We start from the raw sequence: 23,874 nt of genomic DNA, 5'->3' as shown, positions 1-23,874 counted from the left end.
GTGTAAAGTTGGCGTACCTTGCTGTTCAGATAGTTCCAATTATTTCAGAAGAATTCCTTGTGGTAACAATCAAGGTGAGGGAGACCTCTGTTTGTTCCTAGTTTAAGAACTAGTATTGGCTGTGTTAAAATTGCATCATGTGTATTCATATTTTCTGAATGGAAAACTAGAAATTTGTCTCATGGTCAAGTTTCAGAAAAACCCTTGCTGTCAGTGGAAGCTTGCATGGGAACAGCAATGATCAAAAAAATAGTGATTTCAGGTTTTCACTTATTTTGTTATCTCTGGAACTTGAGTTCAAATGGCAAACTGTTTTAACTTATCACAAAAAAGGAAGTATTTTGATCTGCAGGTGCATAATGAAATTAAAATTAATGAATCTTAATTTACCTGAGCAAACAAACTGTGCTTTCAAGACCAGCTTGGAAATAGACCTGCCAGCACCCAAAGCCCCTGTGCTGGGGCAGAACTGTCAGGGCTATCTGCCCCAGCTGGTTATTTATAGTATCCAACTTCCTCAGGTAGTGCATGGTTGGGGTTAGGCAGTGTTGGACTCTGCTAAACTTGGCTGAGTTAGATTAAAGTCATTTTGCAGTGAGAGTTGATGTCTCAATAGATCTACAAGGGAATGAAAAGAGAAACTTATCCTTAATCTTTGTCTTAAGCTTCCTGTGTCTCGGATGCTTTCTGTTCCAGACATGAAAAGAAGCACTGAACAAATAAATAAGCCATGCTTTCATTTGTTATGCATATCTATCCCTTTACCCTTAAAATATTTCTATTGTATTTTTTATTTATAATGCATGAATATTACCATATTTCAGTAATATTATTTTATATATTGTGTTTCTGTTTCTGTATTTGTTTCTTTATTTTAATTTTATTTCTAGCTTAGGGGTCAAGTAACATGTCTGTCTGCTTTTCCCTGCTCTACTAGCTCTTCAAAACCACACCAATCCCCATTTATGATCTTGTACACTTCCAAGGTACACAAAAACTGAACTGGAGTGTCAGGCTAATACAACTCAAAACCAAATATTTGATGCCTGTTTTGCCTGAGCTGTGATAAACTAGAACTGTATGGGAAAGGAGAATTGATAATTGCCTTCTTTAAGTGTAGGAAAGAGCACATTAAAGGGAGGTTGTTGTGCTGCTTTAAACAAGACAGAATGGATGGATGCTTTGCTGGCAGTCTTAGGGATCTGCTTTCCAGAACAGGAGCTCTGGAGATCTTTGAAAAAGTGCCTCAGTTTTTATAGATCAAAAAGTGTCAGAGACACTGAGTAATTTTAGAAGCAGAAAGATATGTTCAGAGGGGCCTACTCATCATGAGGCCTCAGCTTTTGGCACACTTTGCCCAGCTAGGTTACTGTCAGTCCTCAGCTCTGTAACTCCCCAAAGTCAACCTGAGCTTTTTTATTTAATGCCAATGGACTTGTGATTGAGGCACAAGAGAGGAAGAATGAGGATTGCTTGAGGAGGAGTTAAATTGAGCTCTGTTCTGCTGAACTTGAACTTGTATTCAAAAGATCCTCTCTGGAGGAGGGGAGACAGGTGATAATTTACTTTTGCTTTAGCAATGCTTTTATCATGTTGTGTCACAATGTCCTGTTAGACAAATCAGGTCTTGATGGATGAACTGCACAGTGAGTGGGAAACTGGTGTGACCACTTGGCTCAAACAGTGGCAGATCAAAGTTGTATTTTTATATAAATAAAAATACAATTGCCTGATAAATTATCCTGAATTTCAGCTTTTTATGAAAACAAAGTTCTGAGATCCTCCGCAAAACTTCAATAGTTAGAAGGAGGCCTTGTGTCACTGGCAGATGTTATGTCAACACAGTGAGATTTATGAGAGAGGGAAGTGTCCTACAGGGTGGAATTGACCTCTGAAAATGCACAGGACTATTGCAGTGGGTTGCACAGGTCCAACATTCTCCTAAGTATTTGAAACTCAGAGATTATACAGTGGAAAACAGCTAAATTATTTTTTCTGCACAAAGGATGAAGTTCTTGGGTTGCTGTTAAACTCTGCAGGGTTAAACAACCCTCACAGCTCTTTGGGATTTACTGTTGAGCAATTTCAAGGTCTTTCTGCAATTGTATTCAATTTTACCTTGATAAAAATGGAAAGTGGTGCTCTGAGAAGCCTAACAGAGATCATGTTACAGTGCACTGCTGCTTCACGTGGAGCTGTGAGCAGCCAGGCTAGAAAGGAGCAGAAAAGGAAATGCTCAGCATACCTTCCCAGAATTTGCACCTCTACCACTCTCAGAAAAGATGTGGCTTTTTACAATTTCAGCTTTCCAGCAAATTTGCTTTGGGTTCATACAGCATGTGGGGGAAAAAAAAGGGTGTGTGTTTGTTTGAGCATTGATTTTATTTTCCAATTGTTCATCAGAGGAATTCAGAATACTGGAAGTACAGGAAACTTTAAAAATCTGTCACAAAGACAAAATTAAGAAACCATGAAAAGTATTAGAAGCAACGAAGCAACATTTCTTACAGTTGAAGAGTTTTATTTGATGAGTAAGGCTGTATGCAGAAGTAGGCTTAGAGCCCAGGGGGAGTTCCATGATTTACAGCCTGTCAGCATCTGCAGACAGACAGGAAGTAAATAGATTGTATATAAGTGCTTGCTTCAGTGTTGGCTGACTTTGCATTACACAGACTGCACCAGTTAGAAGCCAATACAAGCACAGATTTGGTTCTTGCTTTGCTTTCTATTAACTTACTAGGCAGCAGTATGACTAAATTAAACATTATCAAAAAATGCAAAAGCTAGTATGTGTGGTTTTATCTTTTCTCTGTACACTTCTAAGAGCATTATGGTATTTAGCTTTAATTTTCATTGAATGTATTTGTTAATGCTCAATATTTTAGTGTCCAGGTCTTTATCTTGGTAAGTCAGCATAGTTCTGCATTTAGACTATGGACTTTTCTGCTGCAGAGAAAAATATAATTTCATTTGTACAAGTAGTTTGCTATGAGAAATCCACCTGGTGTGATAACTTTTCCAAGCTGAAGTCATTCTCTGAAAAAGGAGCTCTGGTGTGGTATTTGCTGGGTCTCCAGGATGAAGGAGGAATTGAGAATTTCACTCTATGTTTTTAGAAGGTTAATTTATGATTTTATGTACTTATATTAAAGAATGCTATACTGAACTATACCAATGGAATGGAGGAAGGATACTTTACAGAAGGTTTAACAAGATACTAATTAAAACTTGTGACTGACTTCAGAGTCTTGACACACTTGGACTGTGATTGGTCATTAAGTAAAAACAACTCACATGTTGGATAAATAATCTCCAACCACATTCCAAAGCAGCAAAACACAGCAGAAGCAAATGAGATAATATTGTTTTCATTTTTCTATGAGGCTTCTCAGCTTCCCAGGAGAAGAAATCCTGGGCAAAGAGGATTTTTCAGAAAATATAACAATGACATGACACTCTGGATGTTTTTCTGGGGTTTGTTCAGTGTTGGCAGACAAAAAACCCCAAAACCAGAAGGGGATTATCAGTAATTAGAAAAATGGGATGGGCTTTTACACTTTTGACTTTTGTCCAAGCTCTGCTACTTGCTGTGAGATACTGACTCAATCACTTGCCATAAAGCTTTCAGAAGGTCTTTCCAAAAGAACCTTGCTCTTCAAGTGCTCTGGTTTGAGTTTATCCATGCAATTTGTTCTAGCTGGAGCTACAAGTGTGTTGCCACTGTAAGCAGAGATCTGAAGGCTGGATGTCAAAAATCAATTAGAGAATCACCAACCACTTCTGAATAGTAGTGGCCATGTCTCAGTTTACTCATCTATAAATTCAGTGCAATAGCTGAAACCAGGAAAGCCCTTAGTCCCTTTGCATTTGCATTTCTTCAGAAAATACTAACATAAAATATAAGTTGTTAAGTAATTTGAAAAGATGCTGTTTGGAAAGAAAAAAAATAAAATAGAAAAAAAGTGCAAATGTACTGAACTTGATTCTGTCTTGCATGGTATTGCAATTTTTGAGGTCTAGTGTTGTTCATAAATTATTCACCAACATATATAATCTCCGACAGAGAAGCTGAAAAAGTCCCTGTATTTTCTGTACATTTGATTAACTGAGAGACTGCCTCTAAATTTTTTTTTCTGTTAATTTGAAATTATGGCAGTATGGGTTGGTGTATTTTAAGCATGTCTATTAGTGTGTGTATCATTCTGTTATTGTACACAAAGTAGAAATTCTTTCCACTGTTTTGTTTGAAAGTATATAATACTTCATATGGATTAGTAATTTATTATTTGCACGTTTCCAAAAGGTGTGGAGTAGAACCTCCTGGATTAATAAAATTGGAAAAAGAGATTGAACAAGAAGAAACACTTTCAGCTCCCCTTCCATCTCCTTCACCATCACCCACAAAGTCTCCTGGGAAAAAGAGCACAGGGAAACTGTTGGATGATGCTGTAAGTTGTGGGAGGAAGCTTCTTCCTACCTTATTGATTCTGACATGCACTCACTTGCAAAACACACACAAGCCTGAGTTTAACATCTCACTCTATTTTAAACATTTGTAGACTTAGAGAGTATTTGCTTTTTGACCACAATTATTTATGTCTGAAGCTTAGAGAAAAAAAAAAAAGTCACACTGTGTAGGAGCTCTGCAGCTTAGCTTAGCTTTGTGCTTAGGGCCACATTCCCTTCTTATTACTCTTTTACTCCTTATTCACCAACTCCCACTTGGTGCTTTGTCTGAGGAAGGACTGAGTCAGGACAAGATTTGGCTCCTACTGACTTGTACTGAATGTTAACAAACACTTCTGAGATATTTCAGCCTATTTTTTATGCTGTTCTGCATGATTCTCACATAGTAAAAAACAAGCATTGTTTTCCTCATTGTTAGAATCCTGCTTTGAATTTCATTAAATTGTTGCAGCATATTGTGTGTTCATGTTTCTGGTGCAAACCCACAGGGGTTCATTTGAAATAGCTGGAATCAGATGAAAAGGACACATTTTGAGACCATGAAGAGGTTAAACTGGAAAAGTACAAATCTAGCCTGTAAAAAGAGGCAGTTACCATAGTAACTACTACAGTGCAAGGTAGATGTGCCACCTGGGAGTTACAAAGCACTTCTTGAAAAATCCATGTGCCACTTTCCTGTTACAAAGAGCAGATGGAATATAATGTTCCTTCATTTTATTGAAACACTCTTTTTTTGTTTTTATTTGATGACTATAATTACATTTAAAATTTTCTGGTTTGTATTTCTTCCTTAACTTTGCAAAAGCACTTGTGTTTCAGCAGAATTGAGAAAGAACAGTTATGTGTGGAAGGAGGCTGGTGGTTGCATATCATGTAGAAATTGAACAGAGAGAGAATGTAGGTTTTCTCTAGCCACCTCCTTTAATTTAGAAAGCAGTATGGATAGAGACAGAATGGAATTCATCCAGCTAGAGCCCTGACCTGCACTGCCCCAGACACTCACACCATAAAATAGCAGCAGTTTCTCATATAGTCCAGACTTAAAATAAAATAGAATATAATTCCTCCCTCTGCTTTCTTATTTGATTTCCAAATTCCACTCTCAATACTTCTGTGTCCTTTGGGACAGCAAGGCAATGGAAGCCACAACAGCAGGATCAGCACTGGAGATCTTATTATCCTCTGTTTTACACCAGAATAGATCTGTGGCTTTCACTCTCCACAGGCAGAAGATGGGTCAATTTTGGTCTTACACAGTTCAAAACAACCTTGAACTTGTTTAGGCCCAGTAACTCTGGGTTTTGATTCCTTCTATGAAGTCTGCTGGACGAAGCATTAAGTTCCTGTTGCCCATTTCCAGCTGTCAGGGGAATAATGCCAGAGGATATTATGTCAGGAATCCCTCATTATTGAACAGCATTCATGGCCAAAAAGCTCCCCAAGCACGATTCCAGTCTTGGTACCACCTTCCAAGAAATACAGGAATACACCTTTTTCACCCTCAGCAAGCTGCACTTGGATTTAAGTCAGCAGCCACTGATTTAATGTAAATTATTCTTATTGTACATTAACTACCTAAATAGTTTATTCACCAGAAATGGGGGCTAAGTCTCATCCATGTTGAGAAAAATAATTTGAGTAACTGATCTTAGAATTCAAAACTTGATTCATTCAAACTGAGGGCAACTCATCTGATACTTGAGAAATACTTTTTGTGTGTAAAATACATGTAGAGTTCCTCTGTTTAGTGTTATTTTAGTTATTTTTCTTCATAAAAATATTATGCCCTGATTAAAAATAAACAAGTCCTAAGAATACTTATACAAAGTACTTATACTTCCCCTCCACAGGGTAATGAAGTTATTCAGGTAAAGGCATTGAACCATTTCAGAAATAATTGGAAAGCCTCTAAATCACTCAACAGGGCTGGTTTCAAAAATACAGAAACAATAATTGGTTGCCTTAAAAGTTCTTTTTGGCTTATTTAACATCCTATACCTTAATTCTTCAAGCAGATCTGAAAAAGTTTGTACTTCAGAAACCTTATCTATTCATGATAAGCAAAACACTCATTAGAGTGCTACAGCTTTGGCCAAGCACTCCTTCTTTTTATGAAACAATTTAAGACCTTAATTTGTTTGCTATTCTGAAAATAGCCTTTCCTGGGCCTCAGACCATTTTTGCAGGCCTTGGTTTACAAACTGGATATGAAAATGTCTTTGGAATATTGCTTGAAGTGGACAAACATCTACAAGTTCCTCTGGCATTTTGCACTATTTGATGCTGAAACACTAGGTATGTATTTTGTCCAAGAAAACTACAGTTATGGAAATGCTGCACTTATTCTTGCAGTTCCTCTGCACAAGTGCACTTGGAATGCCAAGGAGGAGTTTCACAGCCAGACCTGCTGTCTTGGTGTTGATGCCTTTGCTACTTTCCCATCATTGAAGAGTACAAAGTGTTCTTCTACTGGGTGTCACTGTCTTTGGTAGCATGTGCCAGAGCAAGGAGGCCAAAGTCAATCTGATGCAGCTGATAACAAGCAGGAAGGAGGTTTTCATCTGGTTTTTTCTCAGCCCTTATTTTTTGGGGTTATGTAGTTAGGTTTGGCAATGACAGTGTTCCTGAGGTCCCTTTAAATTAACTGAGACTGAACCAGCCATGACAAGGAGATCATCAAATGGCACTTGAAACTGCTGGGGAGTGTCTTGGCATTAATTTTTAATCATGTCACAGTATTTTCTGTGTGCTTTTTCCTTAAGGTGTTTGAGCACAATTTTAAAGAGGCAGAGCCTCTTACTGGTAAGGAAGATAGCTCTGTTTTTTATATATTTAGAAGGCAGGATGCATCTCATGACATCTTCATTTTGCCTGTTAGCTGTATTAGCACTGTGAGCTGATTCATCATAAAATACTGAGAACACACTTACAAAAGTTTGGTGCTAACCTCCATGTAACAAACTGCTTGACTTCAGATAAAGAGTGCAAATTTGATGCTGGACTGTGTAACATTTTTAACTCAGCTACTAAATCAGTGCTATTGGAAGCACCACAGGGTGCTTTCTGGGGTTACAGAAATGTTAAGCAAAACCAAGAACAATATCATCAATTAAGACTTGTATTAATTGATACATTATGACAAGTGTCTTATTGAATGTTTTGCTATCCATGCTATTTTAAACAGTTCCTATTAATAACTTCTTGTTTAATAGGTTAAACACATTTCTGAAGATCCACCTTGTAAATGCCCTAATAAGTTCTGTGTGGAGCGTCTTTCACAGGGAAGATACAGAGTTGGAGAGAAGATCCTTTTTATTAGGGTAAAGATTTTATTTTTACTTTGTTTTTACTTCACTGCTGCCTTCCACTTTGAAAATTACATCACTGATTAACAGGAAAAAATATTTTCTGGTTAACCAGCACTGACTCATTTTTATGACACCGTTGGAGAATAAATAACCTGCAGTGTGTTAAGTGGCCCAAGGAATTATTAATGTGATAAATATCCTTCTGACTTTAGGTCTTTGAATTTGCTCTCTCTTTAAGCAATGGCAACCGAAAGAAAAGTCTTCAGAAAGAGACTTGGTGACTTCTCAGTTTGGCTTGAAAGAATATCACCTGCATTAGAACAGCCTTTCTCCCACTCTGTTTTGACTGATACTATTTAGCAGGTCAGGAAACAGATCAAAGGCTTCATGATCATTGAATTGCCAAGGCATGACTAAGATATATTGCTAAAGCAGCATGAGCAAACCATTAAAATCCACAGAATGTCATTTGATGAACAGGTATTTCCAAACCCAGAGCTGTGTTTGTATGTAGATTATTAACTCCCATAGCACAAAGTTAATCAGGATCAATATTTGCTAGCATTATTATATGGCTGAATTTAGCACATCTATACTTTCAAAGAATAATTCCTCTGATCCACTTAATCCTCTCTATACATGGCTATGGTAATAATAATTGAAAATATGCTAATCTTTTTATTCTGTAGTTGTATGTCAATCTGATTCATACTGCACTTCTTCCCTTCTTCCTCCCCACATGCACTATTCATGAGTCATGACAAAATTATAGGGCTTGCTCTCAAATAACTGTTATCCCTATTGTGCTAAAGGCACATAACTGTGACCTGATAAAACTGAGCACTTGTAAACAGAAAAGGTCAGAGGGATCCCTTCTTATCTGCAGAAGTCAAGTTCCTGGTTCAACAAAATACCAGAGCTATTATTCAGTCACAAACTTCTGCTTAGCATAGCTCACAGTGAAGTCAGTGAAGCCAGATAAGGGCCTGGGTTTTCTGGGGAGTATGAGGTTGGGAACATATGTAAGTATTGTGCTGAATAAGTACTGAGAACTCCTAATTAATTCAGTAATAGGTCATAAAGAAGAAGAAATAAGGGATTTGTTAAACCACAGATCATGCTGGTATAAAGGATTAATAGCTTTTCTGGTTTCTAGCCAGTAAGAGACTTTTTTTTAAATTCTGCAGTATATTTAGGTAGTAGCCTTATTACTAGTTTCATACCACTTTGAAAAAGGTAATGATTATTAACCAAAGACCTCAGTAATCTGGCACAGTTTAACATTTACATTTTCTTCCTTTTGGTTTTCATTTTAAAAACAGTATCAAAGTATTTTTAATATTTTTCTTTTGAGAAACTTGAGTTCTGCCAGGATGGTGAGTGTCAAATTCCCTTTTGCTGGCTTCTTTATTATGCAATCTAGTCCAAGCCAGATTTCATTCCAAGTTTGCAAACAAAAATCCCTTTTCATATCACACTGCTGCATTCCAAGTTGAATTGTGCAAAAAAATAACAGTAATATAGATTAGGCATTAAACAGCAGTATTAAAGATCATTCCTACAAAACCTATGTCAGTGGAAACTTGCCATGCATTTCAGTGGGAACAAGTTCATTTTCCTAGGTTTTAAAAGCCAGTTGTCTTTTGGGTCTGGTTGCTTTGAGCTTCACTTTGGAACACTTCACTGGATCACAGTAAGTTTTTACTCTTCACTCTACATGTTCTTGAGTACATAACTAGATATTTTAGCCTTTCTTTGGAATCCTTTGGACAGTTGTGAAAAAGCACATTCAGGGTGTAGAGCTGATTTTAAATTTGTTGGTATTTTTGATGCCATGAGGTAGTTCCTCCTGGGCTGTGTGTTCTTTACACAGTGTGACACAGCCAAATTCTGTTTGTTTTCAGCCCATTGGGTTCTAGTTGAATTGAGATCAACAGTTTCATTGTTTTAAGATGGCTTAGTATATCCACTACTGTATTAGCCTGTTGGCTTTATCCAGGAACCTCTACAGAATTTAAAACCTTTATCATTTCAGTAATGCCATGTGCTAGGAGTTAACTCCTATTAATTGATGGCTAAAATTATTTTTTCAGAAATTATTTAATAATATCTGTAATTTTTTTCTAATTTTGCAAGTTCTGTTAGGAAAAAAAAATCCCAAGCCAGCATTCAAAGTGTCCCAAGTTCCTCTTTTTATTAATTTATATCCATATATGAAATAAGTGAACAAGGAATAGCAAAGCAAAATAAAACATGGCAGAGCATAGATTTCATGCAAAAAATCACAGAAACAAAGTACATGTGTCAATTTAATGTAATTCAAAGGAAAGGAAATCTTTTGGAAAATGTAGCAAAAAGTGGTCCCATTAAAGTTAGAGTAATATTTTTCTTTTAAGGTGAGAAAATACCTAAATTCTTAATGGAAGTTTTAAATCCATGAATTAAGGGAAATTATGAAACTTCATAAAAACATTAAGATACTTAAATCTCCTGATGAAATTGCAAGCCTCCAAAGCAGTTTTTTATGCATGAAGTATTTCCATAATGCATAAACTGAATATGATTAAAATAATGCTGTGATGGCTTAGATGCTAAAAATTTATCTTCAATAAAAATTTATCTGCTTATACATTCTTTTTCCTTCTTTCCAAGTAGGAACAATTCTAAGTTCCTCTTCCACAGAAAAGATGGAAGCCATGTTTTACATTAATGGATTATATTAATAAATTGAAATAAATGACCAGCTTAAAATGAAACCAGTTTCAATTTTAAATTAAAAAATTTTAATTTTCAAGTTAAAATTGAAAAATTTTAATTTTCAATTTAAAATTGAACCATTGGTTTACAGTTAGTGGGATCTCTGTATGTGTGCAACATACAATTAATCATTTGCTTTTCCACTCTCCTGACATCCAACAATTATGCCCTAATTTTTCAGAATAGAACTGAATGATTAAACTTGTTTTTAAAAATAAGGAATAAAAACTCATGAAAACTTGTACAAATGTTTGGTTTATAAATTGGAAAAGAGAGTCACAGAGTTTGAAGTGCTTGCTTCTTGCAGAAGGCAGCAAGTAGATTGTTATAGTAAGAAATGTCAGTCACACCTTTACAAAAAGTGACAAGAATTCTGTTTTCAGTGTTCTCATGTTGCATTGGATGTGCATTAGTATGAAAATGTCCCACAAACCAACCAGCTCCTCTCAGAAAGATCTGTCCTTTTGGTCCATGCCTCTGATGACATTCAGATTGTGCAGCTGCAGTCCCATTAGATGATGTGATGGGTCCTGGTTTTAAAGCTTCTGATTTTTCCTGTGACATATAGATGTAACATATAGATGTTCTCTGTCTTGCAGACCAGTTGATGAGTATGTGATTGCTCTTAAATATCTGACCCTGAATCCTTAATAATTAATATCATGTACCATTATTTTGCTATAGTAATAGCAAAATATTTATTTAATACTTTCTTGTTCTAAATCCCAGGGATGGAAAGGTGTTGTTTACCTGCTACAGCACTTGTGTAGAAATTTTATTTTCAGATTCACTAATATAATATATGTGTGAATATGTTTATATACATATGTTTTGTATATAAGCATATATGTTTATATAAAATATATAAGCATATATATTTATACATAAACATACACATTTATATATAAATATATAAGCACATGTGTTATATAGAAATATATAGACATATATGTTTATATATAAATCTATAGACATATTGTTTTATATATATTTATATATAAATCTATAAACATATTGTTTTATATATGTTTATATATGTTTTATAGATATGTTTATATAAAAATATGTTTATATATGTTTATATGTTTAAAATATGTTTATATGTTTTAAATATGTTTATAAATAAATTATATATAATATATATATATTATATATTTTTAATATATGTGTGTATATATATTATATATATGTTATATATATATATATCTATATATATATATCTATCTCACTCTGCAGACAATCTAGTGTGCTCTATTGCCTCTTCCTGGTGAGAAAAATGTCCTTGTGTGTAAATATAGAAGTACATTTGACTCCAAACCAGCTAGGTAGGGATGATGTATCATATACCATAGAAGGACTGGAAAGAAGGAGAGATAGAAAGCAGACTGATTTTACAGATCTCAAGACTCAAATGCTTTGCTCTGCCTTTCCAGTTCAAATGCATCATTTGTACTCACAGCTTTTGTATGCTGTGTTTCTGTCTTTTGTTTTTCCTTCAGCATAATTTTCCAAGCTTTTTTTTGTCTCCCTTATTCCAAAGATTTTCACAGTTGTTCTGCTTTTCCCAGGCCTAGTCACTTCCAATCTGTAAGAGTTTATGTTTTTAGTAGTGAAAATCCTTTCCTAAGCTTTATCCATAAGAAATAACTTTTATTAGGGTGTTTAAAATGTCAAAATCATGGGCACATCAAGAGTTTTCATGACCCTAACTCCAAAGGAGACACAGTGGGATGCCTGGGATTTTTGAGTGAATTCTAAAAGCACCTCTTGGGCCTGAGGACAGCAACAGTCATTGGTCTCTTTGGGCTTCTCATCTCACCTTCTCTGTGTTTGTAGCCAACTGCAGTAATTCCCCACTGGAGACTGCAAAAGTGGGGGAAGGCTTGTCTGCAGGGCAGCCCCAGTTTGTGCCCAGGTACAGGGTGGTTTTGGAGACCTTTCAGCTGGACACTTCTTTCCTCTGTGCCAATTCCTCTCCATCAGCTTTACAACCACAGAAAACATGACATTTCAGTTCTACTGAAGGTGGAATTCTTCTCAGCCTTCTCAGGTTGCATCTATTGTTTAAAACAAACAAACAAAAAATCCTTAAAGGGCCAGTAAAATTCACTCCACAAGACTCAGAAGCTCTTGGACAAAGAGTGATCCTGGAGGTGTCAGTGGGGTGGCTGGAAAGGAGTGCTGCCTGTGGAACTGTCAGGAAATCCATTTTGTTCTGTATTCCACCATTAATCTATTGAGATTAAGGCAGAACCCAGCTGAAGTTGCAGCTTACTTCTTCTTTTAGTTACCCTTTCTCTCCTGCCTCTCCTTTTATTCTTTATTTTTCCCCCTCTCTTATCTAGGCCTGGATGCCTCCATGGAGCCAGAAGCCCATGGACATCTCTCTCTTCACTCTGTACCTGATGGGGCTGGTTTGACACTCAATAAAAAAGCAGCTACAGCTCCACTATCTGGTCCTTTGGAGAACTGACATTTTCAGTTAAATAGTTGATTCTCACTGAGGGTTGTCCAAACCCATATGGCATGAGAAATTAAATACATATTTTTTTGCTCCTCTTGGTTTGATTTTCTACCTTTTTTCACTGACACTCTGCATTCGTGCAGCCATTCATGTTAATTTTGTGTCTAGAACTTTGAAAGGGTTCATCAGAAACTCCTTTACAAAAAAACCCTTTGTAAGTCAAGTTATTAGCTCCCAGTTTAGTGGAAAACTGTTGAAACTACTCCTTTTTACTTTCACCCAATAAAGTTCTTGTTAGACTTGGTGGAAATTTTTTTACAGAATATATCTTTGATGCAATATTCAGATTCAGTGGAACTGACAGGCTGTGCAATAGCTCTGCATTTCAGCTCAGACTGATTTGCCTCAGTGATCTCCTTCTGTGGACAATCAAATACCATCTCTTCTTTAATTCCAAATGTCTCTCTATATGCATTATTGCACAATGAGAACTCCATTTGGAGATAACAAACATTTTTAGCCAATCATATTGTGCTTTTTTAGGGTGTAGAGCATCTTCAAGAAGAGTAACATTCTAGTTCTTGAAATTACTAATACACCTGTGGTCATTTTCTGCAATAGTATTTATAATTTAGGCTTCCAGAACTGAAGTTACAACAATATTACACTACCTGAAATTAGTAGAAAGAGAATTTTTCTCAGGAGGAGGCTAGGATAGAGTACTCTGAAGCTTTGTGTCTAAAAGTATCACCCTAAAATTGAGCTGATTTCCTTAGCAAGAGCTAAAGATGGCAAAGCAAGACATTCCCCAGGTGTCATGGGGACTTTCCTCTTCTGGCAAGAATAAATTGGGTTCTAGTTGTTAGAAATACCCTGAAGTCAGTGGTAGGCCACACGAGCCAAGGGATAAACCTTCTTTCCTAATGTGGAATTTAGAGTTAAACTGAATATGCAGTTGCCATTATTTATCCCCTTCTGAAAACAATATAGTTCATCATGTCTTCTAGCAATGAACTATTTCATTGAGGGTGAGCTGTACACAAAACCAAACCTTCCCCTATATTTGATTTTTAAAATGGTGAATGCTCAAATTTCTAAAACTCTATTAATACTTTTTTTAAGAGTTTGTTTTACAAATCTCATTGAGGTCTAACAGATCTGCTCAGACACTTAAAGATGGTTTTGCATGCTTTAATGGGCATTTAGGAGCATTCCTTTTACTCTTTTTGTTGGCACTGATTTTTGAAACTCAGAACAAAACAAGAGTATGTTGCTATAAGGAAGTTTTAAACACAGAAAACGTTTTTTTTGCCAAAGATGAGTAAACTTGGGAGATTCCAGAGTCAACTGCTATTTTAAGTGTACTTACCAAAAACCAGCAACTACTAAAGTGCAGACCAGCTATAGATTGCTTGTGAAGTTGTAAATCAGCATCACTGATTGCTTAATGGTGTGCTGTCATGAGCACACCATTTGCTTTCAACTCATCAAAACTGGATTTACCTAAAGGTTTAAAATACAACTCAAGCTCCCCCCAGTTCTACCCCCACAAAATTCCACATACCAGGTCACTGAAATTGCCTTATTTTATTAAGATAGTATTTCAATCATGGCAGCAGATGCTGAAGTGCTTTAGTTGTGATAAACACTCTATTTAGATGAACATATGCTGTGGAATTTATTAGCTATTTTGCTAGATATTTTAGGTTTTGCAGTCCCAAGAATACACCTCTTCTCTAACCAACTAGCTGCAACTCCATCTGAAGCTTTTAATATTCAGAAGAGAGCCAGCACTGTTACCCAAAACATGCCATTTGTGATGCTTACTAGGTCATGATTACTTTGTAAATAATACTGAGGTGAAGTTAAGTAATTTTTAAATTTGCATTAAGGTTTTATCATCCATAGAATCAGAGGGTTTGGTTTGGAAGGGACCCTTAGAGCTCATCCAGTCCAACTCCCAGGGTTATCTTAAATTAGACCAGTTTGCTCACCCATCCAACCTGGCCTTGGATGTTTCCAGGGATGGGACATGATTGTATTTGTGTTGCCTTCAGATGAAGGAAGGAGTGATGGATCTGACTCCATGTGCTCAGCAGGCTAATTTATTATTTTATGGTACTATATTAGATTAAAGAATGCTAAACTAAACTATACTAAAGAATACAGGAAGGATACTTACAGAAGGCTAAAAAGATAATAATGAAACCTCATGACTCTCTCCAGAGTCCTGACACAGCTTGGCCCTGACTGGCCAAAGAGTGAAAACAACTCCCAGCAGAATGCAATGAAACAATCTCCAAACACATTCCACATGTGAGCACAACACAGGAGAAGCAAATGAGATAATTATTGTTTTCCTTTTTCTCTGAGGCTTCTCAGCTTCCCAGGAGAACAATCCTGAGTGAAGGGATTTTCCAGAGAATATGAATGTGACAGGACATCCCAAATCTCTCTGGGAAACCTGTGCCATGGCCTCACCACCCCTTTTGTAAAACACTTTTTCCTAATATCTAATTAAATCAACTCTCCCATCAGTTTAAAACCATTACCATGTCTTGTCACAGAGGAAGTTTTATGTCTCAGCATAAGGAAAATTGCTGCTTCCTCTGCTGTGGTTGCTGCCTTTGACAGTCTTGCTTTTCTCAACCTTTAACATAATACCAAGTTATCTAAACATTAATGTATTTAAGAGTGATTATTTATTCATATGGAGAGATGTTTATAACAATCTGGCAAATGCATAACCATGATAATTTTCTGTCTCATTTGAAGTAAGTTTTAATAATCTCAAAGACTCTCTTTAATAATCTCAAAGACTTTTTAATTATAGGGGAAATGGGTTCCTGCCTCTGTGTCAAAGTTTTTCATGTTTTAGACTACCTGTAAAGAAACTGGTTTCTACCTCATCTGTATTCTGTCCCTGCAACTCCCCATCTTAAATCCTTCCTTTTCCTGAATGTTTAATTTTTATTTTTCCTTTTGAATGAAGATGTCAAGGAATATTTGATCTCTACACCCTGCATTTCGATCTGGAGCCCAGACACAATTTTGGATCTTTCCATGAGAATAGGGATGGATCTGGGCCGGTGCAGGTGGCTCTGGTGTGGCAGGGAGATTCAAAGACAGGTGATGCCAGGGCCTTTGGGCTTGGCAACCAACTGATGGCTTCCTGGCCCTGTTCTGCTTACATGGAGCATCTCAACAGGTCACTTAAAGGTGGCCCAGCTAAGTCCCAAAATGAGTTTCGATTAGATTTTATTTTTTTTTAACTGACACAGATATTTCACCTTTTGATACCATTTTGCTCCTGATAACATTTAGCATGTTGCTTTCCCTAGAAGGTATTTGAATTCAACTAAACTGGTGTTGCTTTAGGTTCCAAAATACCTCCTGGTTTCCATCAAGGGAACACATAAAAAATTGTTAAAGCTGTTATTATTTGAAATTATTCTTTTTATAGCTCAGGTTTTGCTTCCCATATCAGACCTGAGAAACATGTTGCCATTAGCTAGCCTATTATAAACCCAGTTAAACTAATATAGCTCACTTATTTTCAGACACTGTACTTGAAGATAATACTTAAATATTGTTTTGAACAATTAATTGAATTCTTTAAATGATGGGGCTTAAAAATTCCTAACCTAAAACTTTTCCCAGTCAAAATGTATGTATTTTAAATGTATTTTAATATTTTTAATTTTTCCTTTTAAATGTATTTCTCCTGTGTCTAAGGGGTAGAACCACAGTAGTATTCAGAATTCTGTGTATAACATTCAAACCCAACTCACATAAATCAAGTAAAATGGTAGGCTGCAAAAAACTCAATTTTTCAGAAATTTCAGTGGTGCTCATGCAAATTTCTTTTGCTTAACTTCCTCATGATTTACTGACAGGCAAGAGGGAGAAGGAAAATTTAGCATTTCATTAGGGTTCAAAGAACCCTGTTTCTGTTTCATTCTCTACTTTCCACCCCAGTTTCTCAAAGTATTGGCAAGCCAAAGAATGATATCATGGCAATTCCATGCTGAAAGTATACATTGTTCTCATATCCCTCCTTCTCTTTAGTCTTTGCTAGAGTAGTAGGATTTTTTTTTCCTGTTTGGTTTTTAAATTTAATATAGTGTTTGGAAAAGATACTATAGAAAGTCCTACTTAACAATTCTTAGCAATAAACCCAGATTTTGAAGGAGGCCATGAAAACCTGTTCTGCATGTATTGATAATTGTGTATAATTTTGTCACAGATTCAGCTATAATGTAGCTAATTTATTCAGGGTTATAGTCTTACTGGCCTACTTTTAAAACACATTTCCAACTTAGGAAAAGTAATAGCAAAGGGGATGTGGTTTTGTTCAGGGGGTTTTTTATCAGCTATTATCATTTTAGTATTCAGTCTTGACCTCTCCCTGAGTCCCTTGCAAACAGCACCAAAAAAATTCAATCTCTGAGAAGTAAAGCTGGTTCTCAGTGCTTCAGGAAACCCCATCAGTACAAAAAAGCATTGAGGACAAGTAAGCAAACAGTGCTTTTGGAGTATCTCAGTATAAATGGAATAGCAGGGCAAAGGCTTTTTGTTAAATGTGCAAGGCATCCCCATGCCTTCCTTCAGAAAAGCAATATATCTGTGACACACTGACCAGGCTGTGATGGTGCTTCTCTAACTCTGTCTGTTCTCTACTGTTCTTTCCATTTAGTCCAAAAACTGGCCTGAGGTTTGAGCCAGAGGGGATGCCTCACAGCTTAAAGCTTTGTGCTGTATACCATGGTGTCTGTGGCATGAGATCTTTGCTGTAGGAAATATGGAGATCAGGTGTTTGATTCAGGTCTGGCAGTGTGTGTATATGTACATCTAAAAGGGTCATCAATGAGGATTTTTTGAAGCCAAGACTCTGGCTGTATTTGACTTCAAGCCATCAAGTAATTTTTTGCAGATTCTAGTGAATGTGAATGTATTGACATTTAATACTTCAGGAATTTTTATGTAATATTCCCTTTTTGTTAATACTGAAGCAAAGAGTCCAGTTCAAAAACTAAGAGTATCCAGATGATGAGAGATTGTATTGATGTGAAAATAGACATAATTACATTTGACACTATGATCTTCACATTCATGTTTCTTTAACTGTTCAAAATTCATAATAATTGCTTAGGAGATACTTTGAGAGGAAAGTTACATGGAAAGAATTTCTCAGCCCTGGTGCTTAGCATTAGTAAAGCTTGTTTAAGGGAAAGATCTCTGTAGTTTTATCTCCATTTAGAGCTACTGCTTGGGCCTATCCATGATGCAATTAGAAATAAAAGTTAACAATTAATTAACCAACAATTAGTTTTTACTTTCAAGATTAACATAATTTAAAAAACTGTTTAAAAAGCAAAGTCATTTTTGAACAAAAGCTAATACTAACTTAATAGATTCTCCAGTCTGAAGAAGCTTTGTTTTACAGCACACATTCATTTGCCTTTATTCCTGAGACAGAAGTGGAAAAATGTTATGGGGAGATCTATTATGAGCTACCAACTTAACACATATGATTGCATTCAGGAACTCTTGTCTGCTTTGTACCCCATCTTACCTGTGCACAGGGTGCTTCATGTCTTTTATGTGAGTGTGTTTGGGTGTGAACACAGTTATACATGGGTGCATACAAATGCACATGGGCCATACTACAGTCTCTGAAACCATAGTCCTTTGACTAAAAATTTAAAAAATTTCGGTGATGTCACCTCAAAATACATCAAGAAGGGTTAATATGTTAGCTGGGTAATTTTTAGACATCCAGGTGAGTTAAAGGTGAGAACTGAACCCTTTAAGTATGGCAAATGCAGGAAGGAAATGTTGATTTAACCTTCTCTGGTTTGGCCCTGAGTTTGAAATATTTATGTCTGCATGCTAATTTTTAATCTAGTCAAAGTGTTTTGCAGAACAAATTGACTGTAATGAAAAGTATCTACTAAACTGCATATAGGGAGAGACACTGTGAAGGCAGAGATCAGTGCACAAAGATTCTGTGGAAATCACTTTCCTCAGTGCCAGCTGGGAAACTGGTTCCTCAATAAAAATGGAAAAAAGCTTTAAAGCTTGAACAGACCTGTAGAAGTCAACTGAAATTTTTAGAAACTGCAGCAATGGTTCCTAGTCAGGTCTGTGTTTAGAATATGAAGTAGATATAATTTTGGAGACACAGGGTTTCTTAAATGTTCAGATGGAGCATGCAGCCTCTTCTGTGATAACCTGAAAATAGGGGGTGAGGTAAGGTTAAAAAAAATCTTGTCTTCTCATGGGTTAAGATATGGCCAGGGCACACCATCCAGGTGTGGAGCAGAGGAAGCACTGTCTGCTGCACAGTTCAGATGCAGCAGCAATGAACAACAGACAATATTTGAGAAGGCATTTCACTCAAGAATGTTTCTATTGCTTTCTCAGGCTTTACCCAAGCATCACCTGATCACCCTATCAAAGGAAAATCTGTTATTCTGTCAATAATTAAAAAGTACATCTCTGAAAGAAGTGAAATCTAAGGATAAAGTATTGCAGGATGCAAGGATACTTGCATACTTGCTGCATACATACTGGATTTGTCTAAACATAGCTCTTCTTTTTGTTACATTTTTTAAAATGAGTTTTACATAATTCTTGCTATTGCAATCATGATTTAAAAGCATACATGCAATAGAAGTACTGCTTCTGTTCCTATTATGTGTGCTCACTCTGCCTTCTTGCTCTGAAATGCAGGGCTAAATGTTATAAAATTTATTCATGCTTCTGAGTAAGTGAAAAGTGGTTTGTGTTCTCTAAGATGAGAGTCAACACAGAGCCTAGCTATCCACAAAGGAGCACTGAGGAAAACACCTCTGCCAGGAATCAGTTCTAAATCAGAAACAAGTTTGCATATTAAAAGGGAAAGGATAGACACTCTGGGCTACTCTGTTAGAGTAATCAGTGTCTTTTTGGCAACCAGCACATTTTCCCTTTCCAAGATCTTTGCCAGAACCTAGAACGATGTTTCTTCTGGTATTTGCAGAAAGATATAAAACTGATGAGTGCAAAGAGATCCAGCATGCTAGAATATATACAACAGGGAATTTCCATGTGACTGAACTGAAGTGCTGTCAGGTTACAGCTAGCAGCTATCAAAACTAAACTGAATTACTAATACTAACTTCAAATAATTCACTCCTGTGTCATGAGAGTTACCAGAGTCCTAAAATTATTAAATAGCCCACAGAAAAAATAGCACAATATGAAAAGTCTGTGCATTCTTTAAGTCTGATTGCTTCTCCTTTTAACCTCATCAGTTTTTTTATCTTTAAAATTTCATGCCAAGGAAGTGTGGTTTTTTGGTAACATTTACTGCACTTTAAATGGATTTCAGGGCTTGGCACCTGGTCAGCCACTCACAAGTGTCATGCAAGTACAGTAAACTCCTGGAAAGCATTCCAAAGATAAACTTGGAATTCCACAGAACAAAAGTGATAGTATTACCATGATTTTTCCTGGATCTGTCTCATGGAAAAGTGAGGATTATGAACAAAGTTAGTATCAGATGTGCTGTCAAAGTAGGGCTGTGGAGAACAAGAACATCAGCATTTTGTCTTTTACCGCCCAAATTTACCAAACTGGTGAGTTCTGGCAGTTTCCTGTCCATGTAAAATATCTTGTCTTGGGTCAAGGCAGTTAAAAATTCAACATTAACACACCAAAGTAGATGAGACTGATTTCAGCTGAAATTTATTTTGTGCTAAACTGTTTAGAATAAAAGCCTGAATAAATTAAAGCTCTGAAGTGATTTATATGTGTACAGTTTAGGACATTAGTAAGATTTATAAATGTGGCTGAGAAATAAAATACTTCTAATTTGTATGTTTAGTTATGTTCAGTAGTAAGGGAGTAATAGTGTAAGGATATATACGTAGATCTGGAAGGAGATTTGAAAAATGGGTGTAATGACTGTGGCAAAGCAGTGATGTGTATGAAATGAGATAGTTAACTTCAACACCTGAAAGTCACACCTTTTTTAAGCTGAAATCCAATCCTTAATTTCTCTATGGCAATACAATACAGAGCAAACCCATTTAAAGTTTAAATATCTTAGAAATTTGCTTCAGGATGATGGCAAGTGCAAATCTGGGCCCAGAAAGAAAAGAAAGAGGTGTAGCAGGAAAAGTTGGTATCAGTGAAATAGCATGCAGCCATGTTGTCACATGTTAACTTCTGCTCGTGCTCTCCTCATAAATGCAACAGATTCACCTCTGACTTGCATTTGGATGGCTATTTTTAGAAGCTGGGAGAGTGACCAGTTGTGGATTTCCTGCTTTCACATGGCAGCAAGAGTAAATTTTGTCCACTTGGTATGCTAGTTTCCATTTTCCAGCCATTTGTACTCTTCTCCCCTTGATGTGCCTGGTGTGTAATTCCCAGTATTTTACTTATACTCTGGTCAAATTTGGCCCAAAGATTTCCATGCCAGTCAAGTCACTTGAGAACTGGTAGATTTGAAATATGTAAAATGCTACAGATGGCATTGGACTAGCTTTGATTCCCTAGCCAAATATATATGTGGGTTTGGATCTACAGTCAAAACCAATGACTGCACTCTTGGATAAATAGTTTGCAATCTGCAATACCTTAATTTTATTTAAAGTTTTTCATTCCATTCAGATGATTTTCACTTTTTAAAAACACATTAGTAGAGCTTTGGTTCATTACTGACAATGCTGGTTTCATGGATTTGCAGTGACATCATTTCATTCCAGCTCTGTAACATCATGCCCCACAGACTCACACTGACATCATTTTGAAAACTTTGAGAGAATGCTTTGTACTATTTAAAGAAAATTAAGCCTAAGGATAAACATTATTGAAATTATGCCACCCTTGTTCTCCCCTCATAACCCAGTGTAAATTAGAAGGCATTTTAATGAAACCCATGGAGTTAAGTAAATTTATTGCAGGCCTGTTCATTTAAAATAACCTCTAGTCTAAATTCAAGCAAGATCTAATAAAACAATCTGCCTCTAGATACTTTCCAAATGTAATTTTCTTGCTTATGCATGTAGCTCTGTTGATTTAAAAACCAGGGGATGGAGGTAGGAGACAGTTTCCAGATTTCTGTGTAACTGTTTTCATCATTTTGGTGTTGCCCTTAACTGTATATAAGACTGGAAAACATACCTTGAGACTTTTCTGTTCTTTGCCCATTAGATTTTATCTAAAAGCACATGGACCAGAGTTTCCAGCATAACTAGGAATCATAAAACAGAAGGAATCTGAGGCACTCTGTAGGCAGCCAACCAGAATCATGGCTTATCTGGGCTTTGCATAGGTTTTGTGGAGCACCTTACAGAGTCCTGACTATTCTCATGAATAAAATTGGTGTTGGTTGATGGAATATTATCTGAATATTGCCAGCTCACTGGTATTTTTCTGTGAAATAATTCTCCCATGAGAGCTGCTCCTCTTCCAGGGGCAGGTCAATGGGAGCAGTGATACTGCAGGGCAGAGTTGGCTGGCAGTGCACTCACTCCTTGGGACCTTGGGTTTCTCAGATATTTCCTTCAATTTGCATGAAATTGTAAAGATTGCTTCCATTTATAATGCACCCTGTATGGAAAGGCAAATTGAGCTGGAAATTGGCCACAGTGAGAACACAGTGTTGTTAAAAGATATAAGGGGTTTTTTGTTGGTCATGGTGTTTGTTTTTTGGGGTTTTTTTGGTGAATTGACATTAGAGTGAGGCCAAAGGACAATGTTAGCAGAGACTTGCTGGTGCTCAGGACTATGATGAGGAGATAATGGGAAAAATTATAGTTAGTGAAAAATTATTAGTGAAATATAATATTTGAGTGATGCATTTTTCAAAGATAACTGCTCTACAAGTTAAAAAAATTGTTAATTACTGTCTGTTCATGAGACATACAACAAATAATGGAGCAAATACAGACTTATACACATTATTACCTTTATTCTTAAATGTTGGTCAGCTCATGTTTTTAACCTTACCATGGTCCACCTACAGGCTTATGAAAGTACAGGGTTACAAATCTAGGAGAGCATTTTTCAAAAGAAGAAAAGGACATCAAGTAGAATGAAGCTGTAGAAGTGAAATTGTATAAAGATGAGGTGATGAGGGGAGTATTTTTCATTTCTGAAGTCTTCTGCCCATTTTTTGGTCTTCTGTCCATGTACTCTTCCTGCTTTAAAAGTATACATGATATAGTCCAGGATAAAGAGAGAGTGGCATTGGTCCAGCATCCAGAGTTCCTCACTGCTTGTTATAAATGGGAAGGGTGGTAGGTGCAGCTCATCAAGGCAAGGAGGTGGAGTCTGGAGTGCTGGAAAGTTGGGAACTCAGAGCAGAGTCTTGGTGGGAGGAGATGGGACTACAGCTACTGCTGCACCTACACAATGAGGAGCAGCAACTGGAGGCCAAGCCTTCACACCATGGTCCAGAACTTTTTGGAAGACAGACCAGAAAATCCATTTCAGTATATTGGGAATTAATTTACATTTCTGGAGAACTAGACTGTAACTTAGGTTTTTGGGCAAATTAAGCAAATTACTTTTAGGAATGTGAGTTAGCAGCTACTGCTACTCCACAGCAAATGTTCATTTGCAGAGTTTCACCTTAATGTAAATGTTCAGCAATAGCTCCTGCTGGACTGATACTAAAATTGTACTGCAGCTCTTTGAGGAATATTCTGGCCTCAGAATACAAGACAGCTAGGAGATTGGAACAAGAAGAGCTCCCTGTTTTCTCCTTGCCCTTCTGGAGTACTGGATTGCCATGGGGCATTTGTAGACATAAGGTTTGCACTCCTCTCTGTTTCAGTGCTCGTTCCTTTGTGCTTCTGTTCCTTAGGAGGTTTTCATTTTCTC

The 23,874-nt window shown here is 36.6% G+C and overlaps 1 protein-coding gene across 1 annotated transcript in view; it reads left to right on the top strand.

The window, feature by feature from the left end:
* GAS2 (growth arrest specific 2) overlaps positions 1-23,874 on the top strand; it is a 90,697-nt gene that overhangs the window by 47,385 nt on the left and 19,438 nt on the right. The window contains exons 6-7 of the mRNA XM_059848291.1: positions 4,304-4,448; positions 7,680-7,787. Of these exons, the coding sequence (XP_059704274.1) occupies positions 4,304-4,448; positions 7,680-7,787 (253 nt within the window). The remainder of the gene's footprint in view (positions 1-4,303; positions 4,449-7,679; positions 7,788-23,874) is intronic.

This window comes from Haemorhous mexicanus, chromosome 6 (assembly GCF_027477595.1).
Source record: "Haemorhous mexicanus isolate bHaeMex1 chromosome 6, bHaeMex1.pri, whole genome shotgun sequence".
Lineage (NCBI taxonomy): Eukaryota > Metazoa > Chordata > Aves > Passeriformes > Fringillidae > Haemorhous > Haemorhous mexicanus.
This window is presented reverse-complemented; position numbering and strand designations above follow the sequence as displayed.